The following is a 20,378-nucleotide window of genomic DNA, read 5'->3' on the forward strand; positions in this document are numbered from 1 at the left end:
TGGCCCAGTTATGAAGTGGGGAGGATGGGAGAACAGCTTGAGAAGTCCACAGGGTGGCCCAATGACACAGTTTTGAGGTGGCAGCAGCAAAAGAAGAAATTCGCTCATCTCTAGTCAAGACACAACCGCTAGATGACACTGGAAGCTCAGGCCTCTTGCTGCAACTCCTGCTGCCACCCCCCTTCTTCTGCTGCTATTTCTGCCTGCGACAGAAACATTTTGGCCACTGCCCGTTCCCCTTGAAGGGCCTGTTACCTGTTTTCTGACATGCTGTATAATAAAAGAATTAAATTATAAATAAAATAATACACCCCAAAAAATGAAGGTACAATGTAACTTCACCACAGAAAGGCAATAAAGACGTATTCTTTTTCCTATAAATGCACCCCCCAAAAAAATTATAACAATCACAATTCACTGCAGAACGGCTAATAGGACGTACATAAATTTACTTTTAATACACCCTGTAAATGTCTGTAGTACAATGTAACTTCACCGCAGAACGGCAATTAAGACATATATTTTTTCCTATTAATAACCCCTCCCAAAAAAATAAAAAATTATAAACAATCACAATTCATGGCAGAATGCCTTTCTTTTTTCTTCCTTTTTCTTTCACTTTTATGCATATTTATATTTATGAGCACGATATTTATTATAATGCGGTTTCACCGCTATGTATCTTTACACACTAAATGCTTTTGGTCTCTATTGTTATCATTATGCGTTCTTTTATTATCACCATGATGTATTCAATTATAGGGTCTCATCATAAACGCCATTATTATGATTTTATTCGTATGGACCCCTTACATGTCACTATTTTCACCATTTCTAGCATACAGTGGTCACGTCCTTAATATTTTTATATATTTTTATTTATTATTGCTCTATGGTTGTTTATATCTTTTATGCCATGACATACCGATGTCCCTTCTTGGTACATCACAAGTCCGGTGATTGTGGGACCTGGTGAGGTTATGATTATGCGTGCCTGTAGCATCTCGGCGGTTGGGTGATCACATCCTGCTCCTCTAGTTCCGGCGAGATATAGTCTGCGGCTCACCTGCGTTCCACGGGGGTCGCGGGGTGCGCATGCGCTGGGTGACGCCATCTTGATGCGCTCCGGTTCGTCTGCTTTTGTCGCCGCGCATGCGCGGTGTGCAGACGTGGACGCGCTGAAAGATGGCGCTGCCCATCATGGAGCATCCCGCGCCCGCTTGTGTGGCTCACAGATGTGCCGAATTTAGGTTAGTTGTATCCATCGCCCCACCTCCATCATGCCTTATATATACCCTGTCCACCTTATGCTACATACCTCCTGACGAAGCCGTGAGGCGAAACGCGCGTCGAGGTCTTGCGCCCAGGGTCTGTCACTTCAGCTGCCGCCATGTCTTCAGGTACGGTCCACAACAGCATGTGTTGATTTGTGAGGTCCCTTGCATGTGTCCTCACCAGGTTCCACAGAATTAGGTGTCTATTCATTGTACTATTGGATTATTGCCATATCTTTTTATGTTACATTGGACTGACTGTGATGCCCACATTATCAGGATATTATTGCTGAGACTTCAGAGTCCATACAGTATCTGCGGTGCTGAATACACCATACCTGTATTGGGGCTACCATCATACCAGATACTTTTGGGGTCCCTGAAGCCGCAGTTTCTATCTTATCCCTTTGGACTGTACCACGCTGCACATTACCTTGTGCAGTAACATGGTGTCTGTTTTGTAAGTGCTCACCCTGTGTATTCTTCCGTGTATTGTAATAACATCCCGTTGTTCTCCAATTTTTACATTTTATAATAAACAATATATTTTTTGATAGAATATTCCACTTGATTGGTTTTTTGGTTCATTCTGCGTTAGTACAAGTGGTTATTGGCTGTCTTACATGATAGAACTGCCTTGTTGTAGGTTTAATAGAATGCCTAACAGGACAGTTAGGTCCATATATATTTGGACACTGACACATTTTTTATTACCTGTTTATTAAAACATATTCAAGTTATAGTTATATAATGGACATGGACATAAAGTTCAGACTTTTTGCTTTAATTTGAGGTTATTCACATTAAAATTGGATGAAGGGTTTAGGAGTTTCAGCTCCTTTACATGTGGCAACCTGTTTTTAAATGGACCATAAGTAATTTGACTCAAAGGGCAGGTGTGGGCAATTCCTTCTTTATTTCATTCTCAATTAAGCACATAAAAAGCCTGGCGTTGATTTGGAGTGTGGTGCTTGCATTTTGAAGATTTTGCTGAGAAGTAAACATGCGGTCAAAGGAGCGCTCCATGCAGGTAAAACAAGCCATACTTCATCTGCGAAAACAGAAAAAAACTATCCGAGAAATTGCTGCACTATTAGGAGTGGCAAAATCTACAGTTTGGTACATCCTGAGAAAGAAAGAAAGCACTGGTGACCTCAACAATGCAAAAAGACCTGGACGCCCATGGAAGACAACAGTGGTGCATGATCACAGAATAATTGCCATGGTGAACAGAAACCCCTTCACAACAGCTAACCAAGTGAATACCACTCTCCAGGATATAGGTGTATCAATATCCAAATCTACCATAGAGAGAGAAGACTGCATAACAGTAAATAGAGGGTTCACTGCACGGTACAAGCCACTCATAAGCCTCAAGGAAAAGGAGGCTAGATTGGACTTTGCTAAAAAAAACATCTTAAAAAACAGCACACTTCTCGAAGAACATTCTTTGGACAGATGAAACCAAGATCAACCTCTACCAGAATGATGGAAAGAAAAAAGTATGGCAAAGGCATGGTACAGCTCATGATCCAGAGCATACCACATCATCTGTAAAACTCAGCGGAGGCAGTGTGATTACTTGGACATGCATAGCTGCCAGTGGCACTGGGTCCCTAGTGTTTATTGATGATGTGACACAGGACAGAAGCAGCCAGTCTGGGGTTTTCAGAGACTGTGTGCTCAAATCCAGCCAAATGCAACCAAACTAATTGGTCAGCGTTTAATAATATAGATGGACAATGACCCAAAACATAAAGCCAAAGCAACCCAGGAGTTTTTTTTAAAGCAAAGAAGTGGAATATTCTTAAATGGCCAAGTTAGTCACCTGATCTGAACCCAATAGAGCATTTCACTTGTTAAAGACTAAACTTCAGACAGAAAGGCCACAAACAAACAGCAACTGAAAACCGCTGCAGTAAAGGCCTGGCAGAGCATTAAAAAGGAGGAAACACAGCGTCTGGTAAAGTCCATGAGTTCAAGACTTCAGGCATTTATTGCCAACAACAGGTTTTCAACCAAGTATTAGAAATTAAAACTTTGCAAAGCAATAACTTAGGCTCATCGGAGCCAATACATTCTAATACTGTACGGAGCTCCTGCCCTCTACAGTATTAGAACAAAGTTTTATGCGAATCGACTTCGAGTGTTTCATCCGAAGTCGATTCGCTCATCCCTAACCATAACCTTTCATTATCTACTTTTATACATTTTATACAGTTGAAGTTTTGTCAGGAATGTAATATCTTGTATATTAGTTTAGCTATTACATAGAGCTTTTATTCCCTTCTGTGCCCTCTCATTTATTCCGATGCAAGGAAATAAGTGCATTGACAGAATAAAAGTGTAGGATGATTTAAAATGTCATAGATACATTTAGCTTTTTTAGATGTTTTACTTTATTCTTTATTTTATGCACTTATATAGCGCTACTATATTCCGCAGCACTTTCCAAACATTAACATCGCACCCTCCCCAGTGGAGCTCAAAATCTAAATTCCCTATCAGTATGTCTTTGGAGTGTGGTAAAAAAACAGCGTACCCGGAGGAAACCCGCGCAAACATGGGGAGAACATACAAACTCCATGCAGATGTTGTCCTTGGTCAGATTCAAACCCAGGATCCCAGTGTTGCAAGGCACCAGTGCTAACCACTGAGACACCATGCTGCTACTTTGGAGATATTCTAATATTTCTTCATTGGTAGAACATTTTAGCAATCAATTTGACTACTATATGTGTAAATATGTACACAAATTTAGGTCAGCTAAACTAATTAGCACTCCCTTCTCAAGCCAGCTTATAGAACACTGTATCATGTCCAAGACTATCTTGGGTAAATCAATGAGATTGATATAGGATACAAAAAGCTACAGGATAGGGGATAAATGTCTAATTGTCAGGGATCAGACTGCTGGGATACCCTCCGAACAAGAGAACGAAGACCCATGCTCCCCCGTTTGAATGGAGTAGAAGTCATGCATACACACTGCCACTCCATTTAACTCTATGGGGCTGCCAGAGTTAGCCGAGCTCTTGGATTTGGCTATCTATGGGAGTCACGTGGGCTTGAATGAAGCAGCAGACAAGACAAGCATATATTTCTGCCGTTCCATTCAAATTAGGAGCATGGGTCTCCATTCTTGTGATTGGCGGGGGCCCTAGCAGTTTTACCCCTCTGAAACCGGTCACTATGTCTAATTTCACATTGACCAGGCTAAGGTGGTGGCTGTCAGCCGTCTTAGCTATGGGATTATGGAGGTTGTACACATACCCTGCAGCCTTGATTACTGCGATTGGCTGGTCAATGCAAACCAGCCAATTGCAGCTTCCTCATTGCAAAAACACTTTTTAGCTAGTATTCAGATTTTTTTTACTATAGTAAATTTTTAAGCTAAAATTTTTGCGCACACACACAACATCTGCTTGCGTGCGTCCTGCAACCACTGAGCGCTGAACAGCACTATACATTTTACTGATCATATCTTCTCAAATTTCAATGCAGTTTTTTTTTGTTGTAGGAAAAAGCCTCAACTACACACATCTGTGAATAAATAAAATGAATACACACTTTACACACTCCAATAAAAAAATGTCTCGTTCATCGCAAAAATAGTATTTAGCTGAGGAGGCATACGCCATAATTTCCTCTGATACTGATATGGCCAATGAGGGAGAAGAGGATGCCACAATCCTCTATTCCTCCTCATCATCTGGTGATGAGGGACACTCAAGACCAGGACAACAGGTGAGGCCTCTCCAATAGTGATTAAATATGGGACGGTATGGAAGGGTATGATGTCAGCTTGTACAATTTTATTTTTATTATCACTTAACTAAGTACAGTAGTTGCTCGATGCCAAACTCAATAACGGCCTTAATATATACTGCAGATTCATTAACATCGATATTAATACAAGTGTGGTACAAAAACAGGACATGGCCCCTATTGTTCTAATCATAGTAGTTTGTGCACTGTATTACAGTGAAGCACTTGGCCTTGTGAAACTGCTTACATGGACTTTTCTTTCATTCATATGAGATATTTTTGGTTTGGGTAAGCAGATTCTTGGTTCAAACATGAATGTTTTGTGTGATTTGAGGAAGTGCAGACTGGCAAAAGTACCTAAAAATGTAAGGAACCAAGGAATAAAGTTAAACATCTGGCTGTTTGCTATGATATGCAATTAACCAGCTCATCTCCTTTCTTGCAGCTCCTAAATGAACTGAGCATGGTGGAAGCAGAGTTACTGTTGAAATCATCGAGCCTGGCAGGAAGTTACACAACTCGCCTCTGTCTGTACATTGTGGCTGTGCTCAGGCGGTATCATCCATGTCTAATTTTAAATCCTGAGCAAACAGCACAAGTTTTTGAAGGGTTTGTAATTTGTTCATTAAGATTATTACTAAAGTAATTTATTTTAGGATTCATAAACACAAGTCAAGACGAGCGAAGATTTGAAAAATAATATTCGCCAGCTTAGCGAACGTCGTCAAGAAATTTGATTTGTTACTAATGACTTCATCACAAATCACTTTTCATTGTATGGAGTGGGCTCAATGACGGGGAGCGACGATCGCACTGGGCCTCATTATTTAACCCCTCGGATCCCGTGTTCAATGTTGATAGCGGCATCTGATACCCACATTCAGTTGCTTAGGGGGTTAATCCAGGGTTAAAAAATATATATATACTCACCTCATCCACTTGATCTCAGAGAGGCTTGATTGGAGAAAACCTGCCAAAGGACCTGCGGCAACCGTGAAGATGTCACCATGTGATTATGCTGGCTGCGGGCGGTGACGTCATCAGCAGCCAGCGTGATCACGTGGTGGTGATCAAGTGGATGAGGTGAGTATAATTTTTTTATATTCAGCCACCATTTTGGGAAATATTGATTTGTTATGATGAAGCGTGGGGAAATTCCAATTTGTGGTGACTTACATTTTTGCTAAACTTCTAATAAAATTCCACTTCGGATGCTTCAATTTGCTCAACACTAGTGTTGGGCGAACATGCTCAGCCAAACACTAGTTCGGCTCGAGCATCGCGATGATCAGCACATCGCGGTGTTCGGCCGAATACCACGTGTGCTCGAGCGGATGCTCGAGTCTCCTCCCCGCACGTTTGTTGGCTGCTAAGCAGCCAATAAATGTGCAGGTAAGTACTGCCATTCACTGTAATGCTGTAGCTATGTTGGCTGCTGGCATTACAGTGATTGGCTGGCCGAAACACATCATCGGGTGCAGCACCCAATGACACGTGTTCAGCTCAGTATTAGTCAGGGAGAGCTGGAGAGCAGAAGGGAGAGATAGTGTAGGGATTGAAATAGCAATATTTTAGTTTTTATACTTGTTATAGACCCAAAAGTCCTTTAAAGGGCTATTGTGTGTGGCAGCAACATATTTTTGAGCAACCTGCGCTAAATTGCTAAAACTTGTTAGAGACCCACAAGTCCTTTTAAGGACTATAGTTGTATCTGGCAGAAATATATATTTTTAGTGCAACCTGTGCTAAATATCTTGCAATTGTTTGGCCACTGCAGACAGCGACATTACCTGCGCTACATCTCCTGTCTAACGTGTACGCAGCCTAAAAATATCTGTGACATTCAGTGTACTTTTTACGTAGACGTGTCCGCTGAGGACAGTTACATTACTTGCGCTACATCTCCTGTATAACGTTTGCATATCCGAAATATCAGTGACATCTAGTCTAATTTTTTTGCTGCTGGTGGCAGCGACATTACCTGCGCTACATCTCCAGTATAACGTTAGCGCATATGAAATATCAGTGACATTCAGTGTAATTTTTTTTGCCGCTGGTGACAGCGATATTATCTGCGCTACATCTTCTGTGTAACGTGTGCGCAGCCTAAAAATATCTGTGACATCCAGTGTACTTTTTCTGTAGACGGTCTCTGCTGCGGCCAGTTACATCACCTGCGCTACATCTCCTGTATAACGTTTGCGTATCCAAAATATCAGTGATATTCAGTCTAATTTTTTGGCTGCTGGTGGCAGCGACATTACCTGAGCTACATCTCCAGTATAACGTTTCCCCATCCGAAATATCAGTGACATTAATTCAGTGTAATTTTTATTAGCCACTGGTGACAGCGACATTATTTGCGCTATACCTCCTGTATAACGTTTGTGCATCCTAAATATCAGTGACATTAATTCAGTGTAATTTTTTATTAGGCGGTGGTGATAGCAGCATTACTTGCGCTATTCCTCCTGTTTAACGTGTGCGCATCCTAAAAATATGTGACATTCTGTGTACTTTATTTGTGCATACACTTAACAAACCTGCGCTACTGTACGGGTGACATACTTGCAAGCATATATACTAATATGCGCAAGGTGAGCAGTAAGGGACGGGAAAGTGGCCGTGCTGCTGATGGTGCATGCAAAAGGCCGTGGCCCTGGGTGCGGTGAAACTGTGCCTGCTGCCAGAACACAAGAAACACACTCATCCACGATACCTAGCTTCATGTCTCAGTTTGCAGGGCGGCGCAGGACACCACTCTCGAAGTCAGACGAGTGCGACCAGGTGGTTGGTTGAATTGCGGCAGATAATGCTTCCAGTTGGTTAAGCTCCACCCTGTCTTCTACAAAGTCCAGTCTCAGTAGCCAAGAGTCTGGTCAACAGAATCTTCACCCGATACTCCTTCCACCCACCATGGAGAGTCTTGGCAAACAAGTGATCCCACACTCAGATATTCCGAGGAGCTGTTTTTATCGCCATTCCTTAATTTGGGCCTCTAGCCAAGCCCGCTTGAAGAGGGACATGAGGAGATCTTGTGCTCTGATTCCCAAACTCTGGAGCATCCACAGTTAGAAGAAGATGACGGTGGGGAACGACAATTAGTGTTTCACAAGGTGGATGATGATAATGAGACACAGTTGCCAATAAGTCAACCGCAATTAGTGTCTCAAGAGGTTCATGATGAGGATGAGACACCATTGTCAATAAATGAGGTTGTTGTTCGGTCAGCATGTCAGGAGGATGACCAGAGTGAGGAAGTGGAAGAGGAGGTGCTGGACGTTGAAGTCACTGACCCAACCTGGGAAGGTGGCAAGCCGAGTGAGGACAGCAGTACAGAGGGGGAGGGATCTGCACCACCACAACAGGCTGGAAAAGGCAGTGGGGTGGCAAAATGGAGAAGGCGGGCCACACCAAACAGGCCTGCAACTGTTTCCTGGAGCACCCTCTTGCATCAATCTCCCTTGCCAAGGGGTAGGTGTTCCGCAGTCTGGCACTTTTTTTGAGGAAAGTGCGGACGATAAAAGAATTGTCATTTGCAACCTGTGCTGTACCAAAATGAGCAGGGGCGTGAACACTAGCAACCTCATCACCACCAGCATGATCCGCCAAATGAAATCAAAGCACCCTAATAGGTGGGCCGAACGCCCATGTCCACAACCAGTGTCTGTGGGTCACACCACTGCCTCCTCTTCCCCTGTGTTACGTGCTGGCCAATCCCCTGTCCAAGACGCAGACCCGGATGCCTCCCGCCATGCACCTGGACCTTTGTAAGCACCATCAGCTTGCACATCCACTTCTGTGTCCCAGCGCAGCGTACAGATGTCTATACCCCAGGCCTTGAATGAAAGCGCAAATACCCAGCTACCCACCCACAGACCATAGAGCTAAATGCGCACCCTTCTAAATTGCTGGCCCTGAAAATGTTGCCATTTAGGCTTGTGGACACTGAGGATTTCTGCAGCCTGATGGCGGCGGCTGTCCCATTGTACTCTGTCCCCAGCTGCCAATATTTTGGCTGCAGAGTACGTATTTCCTTGGCCAACCGAGGAGGGAGATGAGGGGGACACACAGCAGTTCCAACAGAGGCAGGGCAACACTCTCTAAGGCCTGGGACAGGTTTAGGACACCCTGTCAGCACCCTCAACCTGGCCTAGTGTCGCAAGGAGGGAAAATCTTTGGAAGATGGTGAAAGAGTATGTAGCAGACCGTGTCAGTGTCCTCAGTGATCCCTGTGTGCCTTACAACTATTGAGTGTCCAAGCTGGACACGTGGCACGAACTGGCGCTCTATGCCTTGGAGGTGCTAGCCTGCCCTGCCGCCAGCATTTTGTCAGAGCCGGTATTTAGTGCTGCTGGGGGCATAATAACTGATAAGCGCATCCGGCTGTCAATTGAAAATGCTGACCAGTTGACTCTTATAAAAATGAACAAGGCCTGGATTGCCCCTGACTTCTCTACTCTACCAGAAGAAAGTGGCTAACATAAAGGCACTCTAAATGTGGCTTTTATGGTGCATTGAATACACTGTATTCCCATGCACCCCTTCCACCACTAAAAAGGGTATATGGTTCAATCTCCCTTTTCTCTGCGTCCTCCTACATCATATCAACATGCTTATTAGGCTGCCCTTGCTCCTAATGTTTTAGAGGGTCAGCTCAGCAGCGGACCCTCACCCATAATGTTTGTAAGGGTCACCAGCAGGCCCTCAACCATAATGTTTTAGAGGGTCAGCTCAGCAGCAGACCTTTACCCCTACATTTTTAGATAGTCAGCTCGGCAGCAGGCCCTCATCCACAAATTTTTTTAGATGGTCAGCTCGGCAGCAGGCCCTCGCCCACAAAATTTTTTAGATGGTCAGCTCGGCAGCAAGCTCTCGGCCACGAATTTTTTTAGATGGTCAGCTCGGCAGCAGGCCCTCGCCCATATTATTTTAGATGGTCAGCTCGGCAGCAGGCCCTCGCCCATAATATTTTAGATGGTCAGCTCGGCAGCAGGCCCTCGCCCACAATTTTTTTTAGATGGTCAGCTCAGCAGCAGGCCCTCACCCACAAAATTTTTTAGATGGTCAGCTCGGCAGCAGGCCCTCACCCCTAATGTTTTATATGGTCAAATCAGCAGCAGGCCCTCGCCCCTAATGTATTAGAGGGTCATAAGCAGGCCTTTGCTCCTAATATTTTGGAGGGTCACCAGCAGGCCAGCAATCATAATTTTTCAAGGGTGTGTATGATGCCCTCCTTTTTGTGTAATAAACGGTGTATTGGAGTGCTGGTTCCTTGTAATTTTTGGAAGCCCTTCCCCTTAGTGCATAGGCTCTATGTGTGTAGGAGTCCCACTACCTGAACAATTGTACCACAATGTGAATGAGGCCCTCCTTTATGTGATATACAGGTTGTATCGGAGTGCCTCTTCCTTGTAATTTTTGGCAGCACTTGCACTTTATACACAAGCAAATATACAGGAAAGAATGTTTTCTAACAATTTTTCCTCTGTCTAAAATCGATTTTATCTTCGGTTTTGTGCGTATTAGTGTCAGTCTGTAAAAGTGGCGTACTACTTGGACAACATTGTTCCCAGCAGCGACCTGGGAATCCAAGATGCATCCAGACATCCTCCCCAAGCTGTTCCCAAACCATTTCAGTGGTATTTCCATCAATTTCTGATCTTTTCATGTGAACCAGACACCCTCCCCTCTCAGTGGCGTAACTAGAAATGACTGGGCCCCACAGCATATTTTTGAATGGGGCCCCCCTCCCCCAGTAATTTTTTCACAACCCCTTCCTTTTATGCCGCCCCCATTCCTGTGGCTAGTAAAGATCGCTCTCTCAGACCAGGCCCGGCCGCTGTTCCATCTATTTTGTACACTATCTATACTGTCACTGTATATAATTTCATTGTGTAATACTGTTGAGGAGGCCCTGACAAAATCTTTTAGTCCTCCTCCTCCTGGATGGGCCCCTTCGGGGTCAGGGCCCCAAAGCAGCCGCTTCCCCTGCTTTCCCTATAGTTACGCCCCTGTCCCCTCTTCAGAGCAGGGGGTGCAGCCCCACCCCTTGTTGCTCCAATGTACTTATTTGCATATGAATAAAAAGACAGATATCTCTGCAGCTGTTTAACATACAGACAAAAGAAAGGTACTGTTTAATCAGCATGATCAATCCTACCAGGTAGCATGCCTGGTTTAATAGGGTTGATCCTGCTGTCAGAAACATGATCAACTTGAAAAATGGAATGTGCTCTATCATTGGGGCAACAACAACAGCTCTTCTGTGGAGGTGGAGTGTAGTAGCATCAATGTGACACTGTTTAATCATAGTGGTCACCTTTAGAACAATGCAGAAGCCCAGTGTGATTTCACAAGCTGTATTTTATCTTACATAATTAAGAACATTTCTAAAATCTGTTTTGTGTAGTTTCTAAAATGGGATATTTTATGAGTGGTTTCTATTATGTAAGCTCCTCAAAGTGACTTCCGAACTGAATTGGTTCTTAAAAAAGTTGATTTTGGAAATTTTCTTGAAAATTTCCAAAATTTCTTCTAAAACTCTAAAGCATCTAACGTCCTAAAAAGAAATATATAACATTACCAAAGTGTTGCCAACATAAAGTAGACATATGGTGAATGTTAATTAATAAGTATTTTTATGATGTATCACTATTGTCTTAAAAGCAGAGATATAAAAATTTACTAAATAGTGAATTTTTCCAAATTTTTATAAAATGTTGGATTTTCTTTATAAATGAAAGTAAAACATATTGACTCAAATTTACCATTAGGCCCCTTGCAGACGAGCGTGTCCTGATTAGGTCCGGATGTGTTGCGTCTGCGATCAGGGAAAATCGTGTGAGTGCATACGCAATTTCAGTCAGTTTTGACTGCGATTGCGTTGCGTTGCTCAGTTTTTTCCACGCGAAAAAAAACTGATTGTGCTACCCAGACCCGAACCCGGACTTCTTCACTGAAGTTCGGGTTTGGGTTAGGCGTTCTGTAGATTTTATTATTTTCCCTTATAACATGGTTATAAGGGAAAATAATAGCATTCTTAATACAGAATGCTTACTAAAATGTGGCATGAGGGGTTAAAAAAGAAAAAAAAATTACTCACCTCATCTACTTGTTCGCGCAGCCGTCATCTTTTTCTTTCTTCTTCTTTCAGGACCTGCCAAATGACCTTTGACGTAATCGCACTCACCACGTGGTGAGCGCGGTGACGTCAGCGCAGGTCCTGCTGAATGAAGATAAATTGATTCCTGACACGAAATTTATTCCTGGCGTGAAAATCGCACCGCATCCACACTTGCTTGCGATTTTCACGGATCCCCATTCATTTCTATGGGGCCTGCGTTGTGTGAAATAAAAGCAGAATATAGAACATGCTGCGATTTTTACGCAACGCACAAGTGATGCGTGAAAATCAACGCTCATCTGAACAGCACCATTGAAGTGAATGGGTCTGGATTCAGTGCGGGTGCAATTCATTCACCTCACGCATTGAACCCCCACGGAATTCTCGCCTGTGTGAAAGAGGCCATAACATGACTGTCACGCCCATGTTCATGGTCGTGACTCATTGGGAGCCGCATGCAGTTGCCCGCGGTCTGGGAGTTTTGTCAACCGCAGCTGGGGGCTGTTAGTTGTTTGCCTCAAGTGCGGTTGCCACGGACAACAGGTGTATTTGGCAGTGTAGCAGCCTGAGCTGCTTGCTAGGCGTCTCACTGTTGATGCGTGCGATTGACTCTGGCTATGTGTTGTATGTATGTATGTATGCACTTTCTATGTTCTGGTGTGCACGGGGTTTATGTTATGTGTGCACTGTGACACTTTCCTTCACTTGCCGTTGCCCGCGTTAACAGGTGAAGTGTGTGCTTTTTCCCCTTTAAGTAGTTTCCATCCCTTGCCTGGTTTTGGAAGGGTTAATTCCCTTCTTTGTGTGTGAACACTGGGTGTGTCTTTGTGTGGGTTTGGCTACTTGGGGCTATTTAGCTCCTGTTGGATGCCAGTATCTGAGGGGTACTTCAGCCATGGTTAGCTGGAGTCATCCTCCTGGTTATATACCATCTGCCAGTGTGGGCCACTCTTGTGGTCACATGTTTTACATGATGTTATGAAGATGTTTCTTTGGTCTCTTTGTTTATTGCAGCTTATGGTCCTGGGTTCCTGTGTGATGTGTGGTGTATGCTGTGTCAATTTGTGTTGTTGTGGACAGCAGCACTTGCACATGGGTTCCAGGCTTCTTGTCTGTGGCAGGTGGGTGTTGTACTTGTTTTATTTACCTGCCATTGCCATAAGCTGTTTATGTCCCCCTTTCTTTGTAGCTTGGCCAGTGAGACTCCTGTTCGTCCGTTTCTAGGAGGAACAGGTCGTCTTACTCTGCTCCTAGTCCAGGGCAACCCTGAGGGCTAGTAGGAATCTTAGGTTCCAGAGTATGAGCCCTCCTACCATCAGGGTCGGCTCATACGGCTAGGAGACAGGGTCAGAATTAGGGATGTGATAGGAGGTGACCTGCTCCCTGATTCCTGTCCTGGCCTTGCAGCGACCATCATCTTCTGGCATCGCATGGCTGAGGGTTTTCCCCATTCTCAGCCGTGACAATGACATACAATGTGCCACGAAAAAAACATTCTCAATTATGTCTTGGATAAGTAAAATTATACCAAACTTATTACCACATAAAATGACACATGTCAGATTCGCACCATTAGGCTTGGTCAGGAAGGGAGTAAATGGCTTGGTCTAGAAGTGGTTAAATATAGTATGTCAACAGATTTCACATAAAAAAGTTAGACTGGTGTACTGGGGGAGCTTATGAGTTTGGAGTTCAAGAGCTAAACTCAATCTCTGCCCACATAGACTAGTTAACCAGCTTCTTTCAGTGGATCTCCTCACCTGCTGCGTCCCGCTCTGCTTAGTAAAAACTATGTGTCTTTACAGAGGAAGATGTTCTAAGTTTGCTGTCTAAAGTGAAGACAAATAAGTCACAGGGGCCTGATGAGATACACCCAAAATTATTAAAAGAGCTTAGTGGTGAGCTGGCAAAACCGTTGACAGATTTATTTAACCAATCATTAGTAACAGGAGTCGTCCCGGAAGATTGGAAATTGGCAAATGTCGTGCCCATTCACAAGAAAGGTAGTAGGGAGGAATCGAGCAACTATAGACCAGTGAGTCTGACATCAATAGTAGGCAAATTAATGGAAACCCTATTAAAGGATAGGATTGTGGAACATCTAAAATCCCATGGATTGCAAGATGAAAAACAACATGGGTTTACTTCAGGGAGATCATGTCAAACTAATCTTATAGATTTTTTTGACTGGGTGACTAAAATAAAATAATAGACGGTGGAGGTGCAGTAGACATCGCATATCTAGAGTTTAGTAAGGCTTTTGACACTGTCCCACACAGAAGACTTATCAATAAACTGCAGTCATTGAGCATGGACTCCCATATTGTTGAGTGGATTAGGCAGTGGCTGAGTGACAGACAACAGAGGGTTGTAGTCAATGGAGAACATTCAAAACAAGGTCATGTTACCAGTGGGGTTCCACAGGGATCTGTACTGGGACCAATTTTGTTTAATATCTTCATAAGTGATATTGCAAAAGGCCTCGATGGTAAGGTTTGTATTTTTGCTGATGACACAAAGATATGTAACAGGGTTGATGTTCCTGGAGGGAAACGCCAAATGGAAAAGGATTTAGGAAAACTAGAAGAATGGTCAGAACTCTGGCAACTGAAATTTAATGTGGATAAGTGCAAGATAATGCACCTGGGGCGTAAAAACCCAAGGGCAGAATATAGAATATTTGACACAGTCCTGACCGCAGTATCTGAGGAAAGGGATTTAGGAGTAATTATTTCAGAAGACTTAAAGGTGGGAAGACAATGTAATAGAGCAGCACGAAATGCCAGCAGAATGCTTGGATGTATAGGGAGAGGTATAAGCAGTAGAAAGAGTGAAGTGCTTATGCCGCTGTACAGAACACTGGTGAGACCTCACTTGGAGTATTGTGCGCAGTACTGGAGGCCATATCTCCAGAAGGATATAGATACTCTAGAGAGAGTTCAGAGAAGAGCTACTAAACTAGTACATGGATTGCAGGATAAAACTTACCAGGAAAGGTTAAAGGACCTTAATATGTATAGCTTGGAAGAAAGACGAGACAGAGGGGATATGATAGAAACTTTTAAATACATAAAGGGAATTAACTCGGTAAAGGAGGAGAGCATTTTTAAAAGAAGAAAAACTACCACAAGAGGACACAGTTTTAAATTAGAGGGGCAAAGGTTTAAAAGTAATATAAGGAAGTATTACTTTACTGAGAGAGTAGTGGATGCATGGAATAACCTTCCTGCAGAAGTGGTAGCTGCAAATACAGTGAAGGAGTTTAAGCATGCATGGGATAGGCATAAGGCTATCCTTCATATAAGATAGGACCAGGGACTATTCATAGGATTCAGATATATTGGGCAGACTAGATGGGCCAAATGGTTCTTATCTGCCGACACATTCTATCTATCTATCTAAACTACAGTTTCCCTGGTTCTGTGGTAAAATAATCAAAAACCTGCAAAAGGAGTTGACACTGTAATTCCACACAGAAACTGCTACTGAAAGATGGAATCACTTTTCCTGCAGAATATCGAAAAGCACAGCTTTTGTTGAGCAGTGTGAGATTTCAGCAGCAGCAGCAGCAGGGGAAGAGATACACTGAAAGGAATTTGCCAAGTAGGCTCTAGGTAGTTCAGCTTGTGAATACACTGGACTCAAGAGCTCGCTCTGTCTCTAGCTGGATGGAAATATTTTAACGTCAAGCAGAAAAAAATTCTGTAAGGATTATTCAGCAATTCTGTACACTAACTTCATCAGATGTAAGAGACTGATTTAATAATGTATGCAGTTTGTAATTTTAAATCTGGTGACAGATCCACTTAAAAATAACAACACAGAGTAAGGCCTCATTCACATGTCAGTGTTCCACGTACATATGCTGTATGTGTTCTTCACGGACAGCACACGTCCGTTTTTTAGCATGGTGATTGGGTCTGTGTTTTTAGCACAGAAGCATGCTCTATTTTGTTCGGGTTCATGGATCCATCAAGCCCATTACAGTCTATGGGTCAGTGAAAAACACGGATGCAACACGATTGCCATGCATGTTTCACAGATCATTAGGAAGAGATGCTTTGAAAAAAAAATTTCAGCTGCTGCACAGTGTCCATGAAACACGGATGACACACAGAAAGCAAAAAATGGACAAACGGACCGCACACGGATCCTTGACGGATGTGTGAATGAGGCTTAAAGGGGTTGTCCGGGTTCAGAGCTTAACCCGGACATACCCTTATTTTCACCCCGGCAGCCCCCCTGAGCCTAGCATCGGAGCATCTCATGCTCCGATGCGCTCCCGTGCCCTGTGCTAAACCGCGCAGGGCACGGGCTCTTGTGTTTTCAATAACACACTGCCGGGCGGTAACTTCCGCCCGGCAGTGTGTTCGGTGACGTCACCGGCTCTGAGGGGCGGGCTTTAGCTCTGCCCTAGCCATTTTACAGGCTAGGGCAGAGCTAAATCCCGCCCATCAGTGCCGGTGACGTCACCGGGGTTCCTGTCAGCCCCATGGAGAGCCCCGGTACGTCACCGGAACTCCTAAAAATGCCTTTGCCCTGCACGATTTAGCGCAGGGCAAAGGAGAGCATCGGAGCATGAACTGCTCCGATGCTCATGTCAGGGGGGCTGCCGGGGGGAAAATGGAGGGATGTCCGGGTTCAGCTCTGAACCTGGACAACCCCTTTAAGGTTGAATTTACACCCATTTTTCAAATAGATTGCAGTATACAAAAAAACATACAGTATTCCTAGATTACTATGAGACACTTGTGCCAAAAGACTTTTTGCCACATGCCTACCAGCTTTCCGCATTTTTTTTTTTTTTTACTGTACTAAAAATATCAGGCTGCAGAACTCCAAAGCAAGAGGAATCAACAAAAAAGTTGCATGATGAAATTCATTGTTATCCAAAAATATATGTTTGGATCCATCTGAGGTAAAAATAACCCCAAAAAGTTGAATCTTTAAATTTTTCAAAAAATTTCCAAAACCCACTTTTTAAAGACCGATTCAGGTCTGAAGTCACTTTGTGAAGCTTACATAATAGAAACCACCCAAAAATGACCCCATTTTAGAAACCACACCCCTCAAGGTATTCAAAACAGATTTTACAAACTTTGCTTACCCTTTAGGTGTTCCACAAAAATTAATGGAAAATGGAGATGAAATTTCTGAAATTTTCCATTTTAATAATTGTTTCCACTAACAAAGCAAGGGTTAACAGCCAAACAAAACTCAATATTTATTTCTCTGATTCTGTAGTTTACAGAAACACCCCATATGTGGTCATAAACTACTGTGTGGGCACACGGCATTGTGCAGAAGGAAAGGAATGCCATATGGTTTTTGGGAGGCAGATCTTGCTGGACTGTTTTTTTGACCCCATGTCCCATTTGAAGCCCCCCTGATGCACCCCTGAAGTAGAAACTCCATAAAAGTGACCACATTTTGGAAACTACGGGATAAGGTGGCAGTTTTGTTGGTACTCTTCTAGGGTACATATTGTTTTTGGTTGCTCTATATTACACTTTTTGTGAGGCAAGGTAGAAAAAAATATCCGTTTTGGCACAGTTTTTTTTTTGTTATTTACAACGTTCATCTGACAGGTTAGATCATGTAGTATTTTTATAGAGCAGGTTGTTACGGACGCCACAATACCAAATATGACTATATGACTTTTTTGTTTGTTTGTTTCATTTTTACATAATAATAAATATTTTTTAGTGTCTCCACATTCTGGAAGCCGTAGACTGTCTTGTGTAGGGGCTAATATTTTTTGGAGTGACATGACGGTTTGATTGGTACTATTTTAGGCCGTATATTGCTTTTTGATCACTTGCTATTACACTTTTTGTGATGTAAGTTGACAAAAAAATGGCTTTTTTTACACCGTTTTTATTTTATTTTTTTGCGTTGTTTACCTGAGGGGCTAGGTCATGTGATATTTTTAAAGAGCAGGTACTTATGGACGCAGCGATACCTAATATATCAGTTTTTTTTATTTATGTAAGTTTTACACAATGATATCATTTTTTAAACAAAAAAAAAATCATGTTTTAGGCCTCGTTCACACTTCAGTGTTTGGTCAGTGATTTCCATCAGTGATTTCTGAGCCAAAACCAGAAGTGGAGCCTCCACAGACATGAGGTAGAAGGAAAAGATCTGCTCCTGTTCTGTGTTTAGAGTTGCACCTGGTTTTGGCTCACAAATCACTGATGGAAATCACTGACCAAACACTGAAGTGTGAACGAGGCCTTAGTGTCTCCATAGTCTGAGAGCCATAGTTTTTTTTTTTTTTGGGTGACTGTCTTAGGTAGGGTATCATTTTTGTGGGATGAGATGACGGTTTGATTGGTACTATTTTAGGGGGTGTATGACTTTTTAAACACTTGCTATTACACTTTTTGTGATGTAAGGAGACAAAAAATGGCTTTTTTGACACTGTTTTTATTTTTACGGTGTTCACCTGAGGGGTTAGGTCATTTGGTATTTTTACAGAGCAGGTTGTTATGGATGCGGCGATGCATAATGTCAACTTTTTTTATATACTTAAGTTTTACACAATAGCCCCATTTTTTAAACCCAAAAAATCTAAATCATGTTTTAGTGTCTCCATAGTCCGAGAGCCATAGTTTTTTTTATTTTTGGACGATTGTCTTAGTTGGGGTATCATTTTTTGCGGGATGAGGTGATGGTTATATTGGTACTATTTTGGTTGGCATACGCTTTTTTAATCGCTTGGTGTTGCACTTTTAGTGATGTAAGGTGACAATTTTTTTTTTAGCAGTTTTTATTTATTTATTTTTGACTGCATTTATTTGAGGGGTTAGATCATGTGATATTTTTATAGAGATGGTCGATACGGATGCAGCGATACCTAATTTGTTTACTTTTCTTTTTTTCCCTATTTTTTCCATTTTTTTCCTTTATTTTGGGAAAAGAATGCTTTTTTTAATTTGAAACTTTAAATTTTTTATGTAAAACTTTATTTTTTTAAACTTTTTTTTTACACTTCCCTATTGTGATGCATTTGCATTTGCTATAAGTGTATTACAGACTGTAATACACTTGCAGCCTGTTTGCCTGTGAGATCCAAGGGGTTAGGATCTCACAGGCTCTCCCGGAAGGCAGCCACGATGCCTAAGAAAGGCATCGGGTTGCCTTCCCTGCCATCGGGTCCCCGTCACAGCAGTACCGGGACCCGATGGAAACTCCGATACCCGTAAAAACATTGCAGGTGGCGTGGTCAACGCTAACCGCGGCACATCAAGGGTTAATGCGCCGGCATCAGTGATTTCACCGATGCCGGCACATGCAGCAGGGGTCCGGGTATCAGTGACTGTCGAACCCCTGCCGCAGATCAGGCGGGTGCATCTCCTGCACCCGCCCGATCACAGTGCCATACATGTACGGCGCTGGTCCTTAAGTCACAGACATCTGCACTGTACATATATGGGGAGGGTCCTCTACGGGTTAGACCCATTCCATCTTTATTAATTATGCTAACAATTTATTGGCTTAAGCCGCATTATTTCCAACACATTTCGATCATGGCATCGGTGACATATGCTATAATGCGACATAAGCCATAAAAACTTTTTACATCCAAGATGGGATAGTTTTAAACTGTGTGCTGGAAGACTTTTTGTTGCAGTAGTACTCATAGAATGTAGAGTGCTAGCCAGAGCTGCGCACACACAATATAAATTGGCATTCACATCATTACCCAAACATTATTTAGCAGCGCTCATACCAGTACAGGTAGGCTCCATGCAGTATCTGTAAACCAAAATCCCAACCTGGTGGTTCACAATACAGAACCCAGCGCTCAGATCCATGTCTCCTCAGCACAATCACAATCAAATCTGTATTCAGTCCATAATACAGTAAATATATATATGTATATATATAGATATATATATATATATTACCTTCACTTTATTTATGAGGTTCCATTGTGCAAATAAAACACCCCACTTCTGCACCTTGCTACAGTCCTTAATGGTCTAACATAAAGTCATCTATGCATTTATGATGTTATGTAACTGTTCATGTAATGTGCCTGGTTCACCAGCAGGTGGCAGCAAACACGACAGAGGCTACTTTCACACCTGCGTTAGGTGCGGATCCGTCTTGTATCTGTAAGCAAGCAGCGTTTTAGTGTCCGCCTCCAGATCGGACTGGAGGCTGAACGGAGCCAAACTGATCCTTATCCATTCAGAATGCAT

The 20,378-nt window shown here is 42.9% G+C and overlaps 1 protein-coding gene across 1 annotated transcript in view; it reads left to right on the forward strand.

Moving 5' to 3' along the window:
- MED12L (mediator complex subunit 12L) overlaps positions 1-20,378 on the forward strand; it is a 648,568-nt gene that overhangs the window by 429,683 nt on the left and 198,507 nt on the right. Inside the window, exon 19 of the mRNA XM_044291042.1 lies at positions 5,488-5,651. Coding sequence (XP_044146977.1) covers positions 5,488-5,651 — 164 coding nt within the window. The remainder of the gene's footprint in view (positions 1-5,487; positions 5,652-20,378) is intronic.

Source organism: Bufo gargarizans, chromosome 4, assembly GCF_014858855.1.
Source record: "Bufo gargarizans isolate SCDJY-AF-19 chromosome 4, ASM1485885v1, whole genome shotgun sequence".
NCBI classification, from domain to species: Eukaryota; Metazoa; Chordata; class Amphibia; order Anura; family Bufonidae; genus Bufo; species Bufo gargarizans.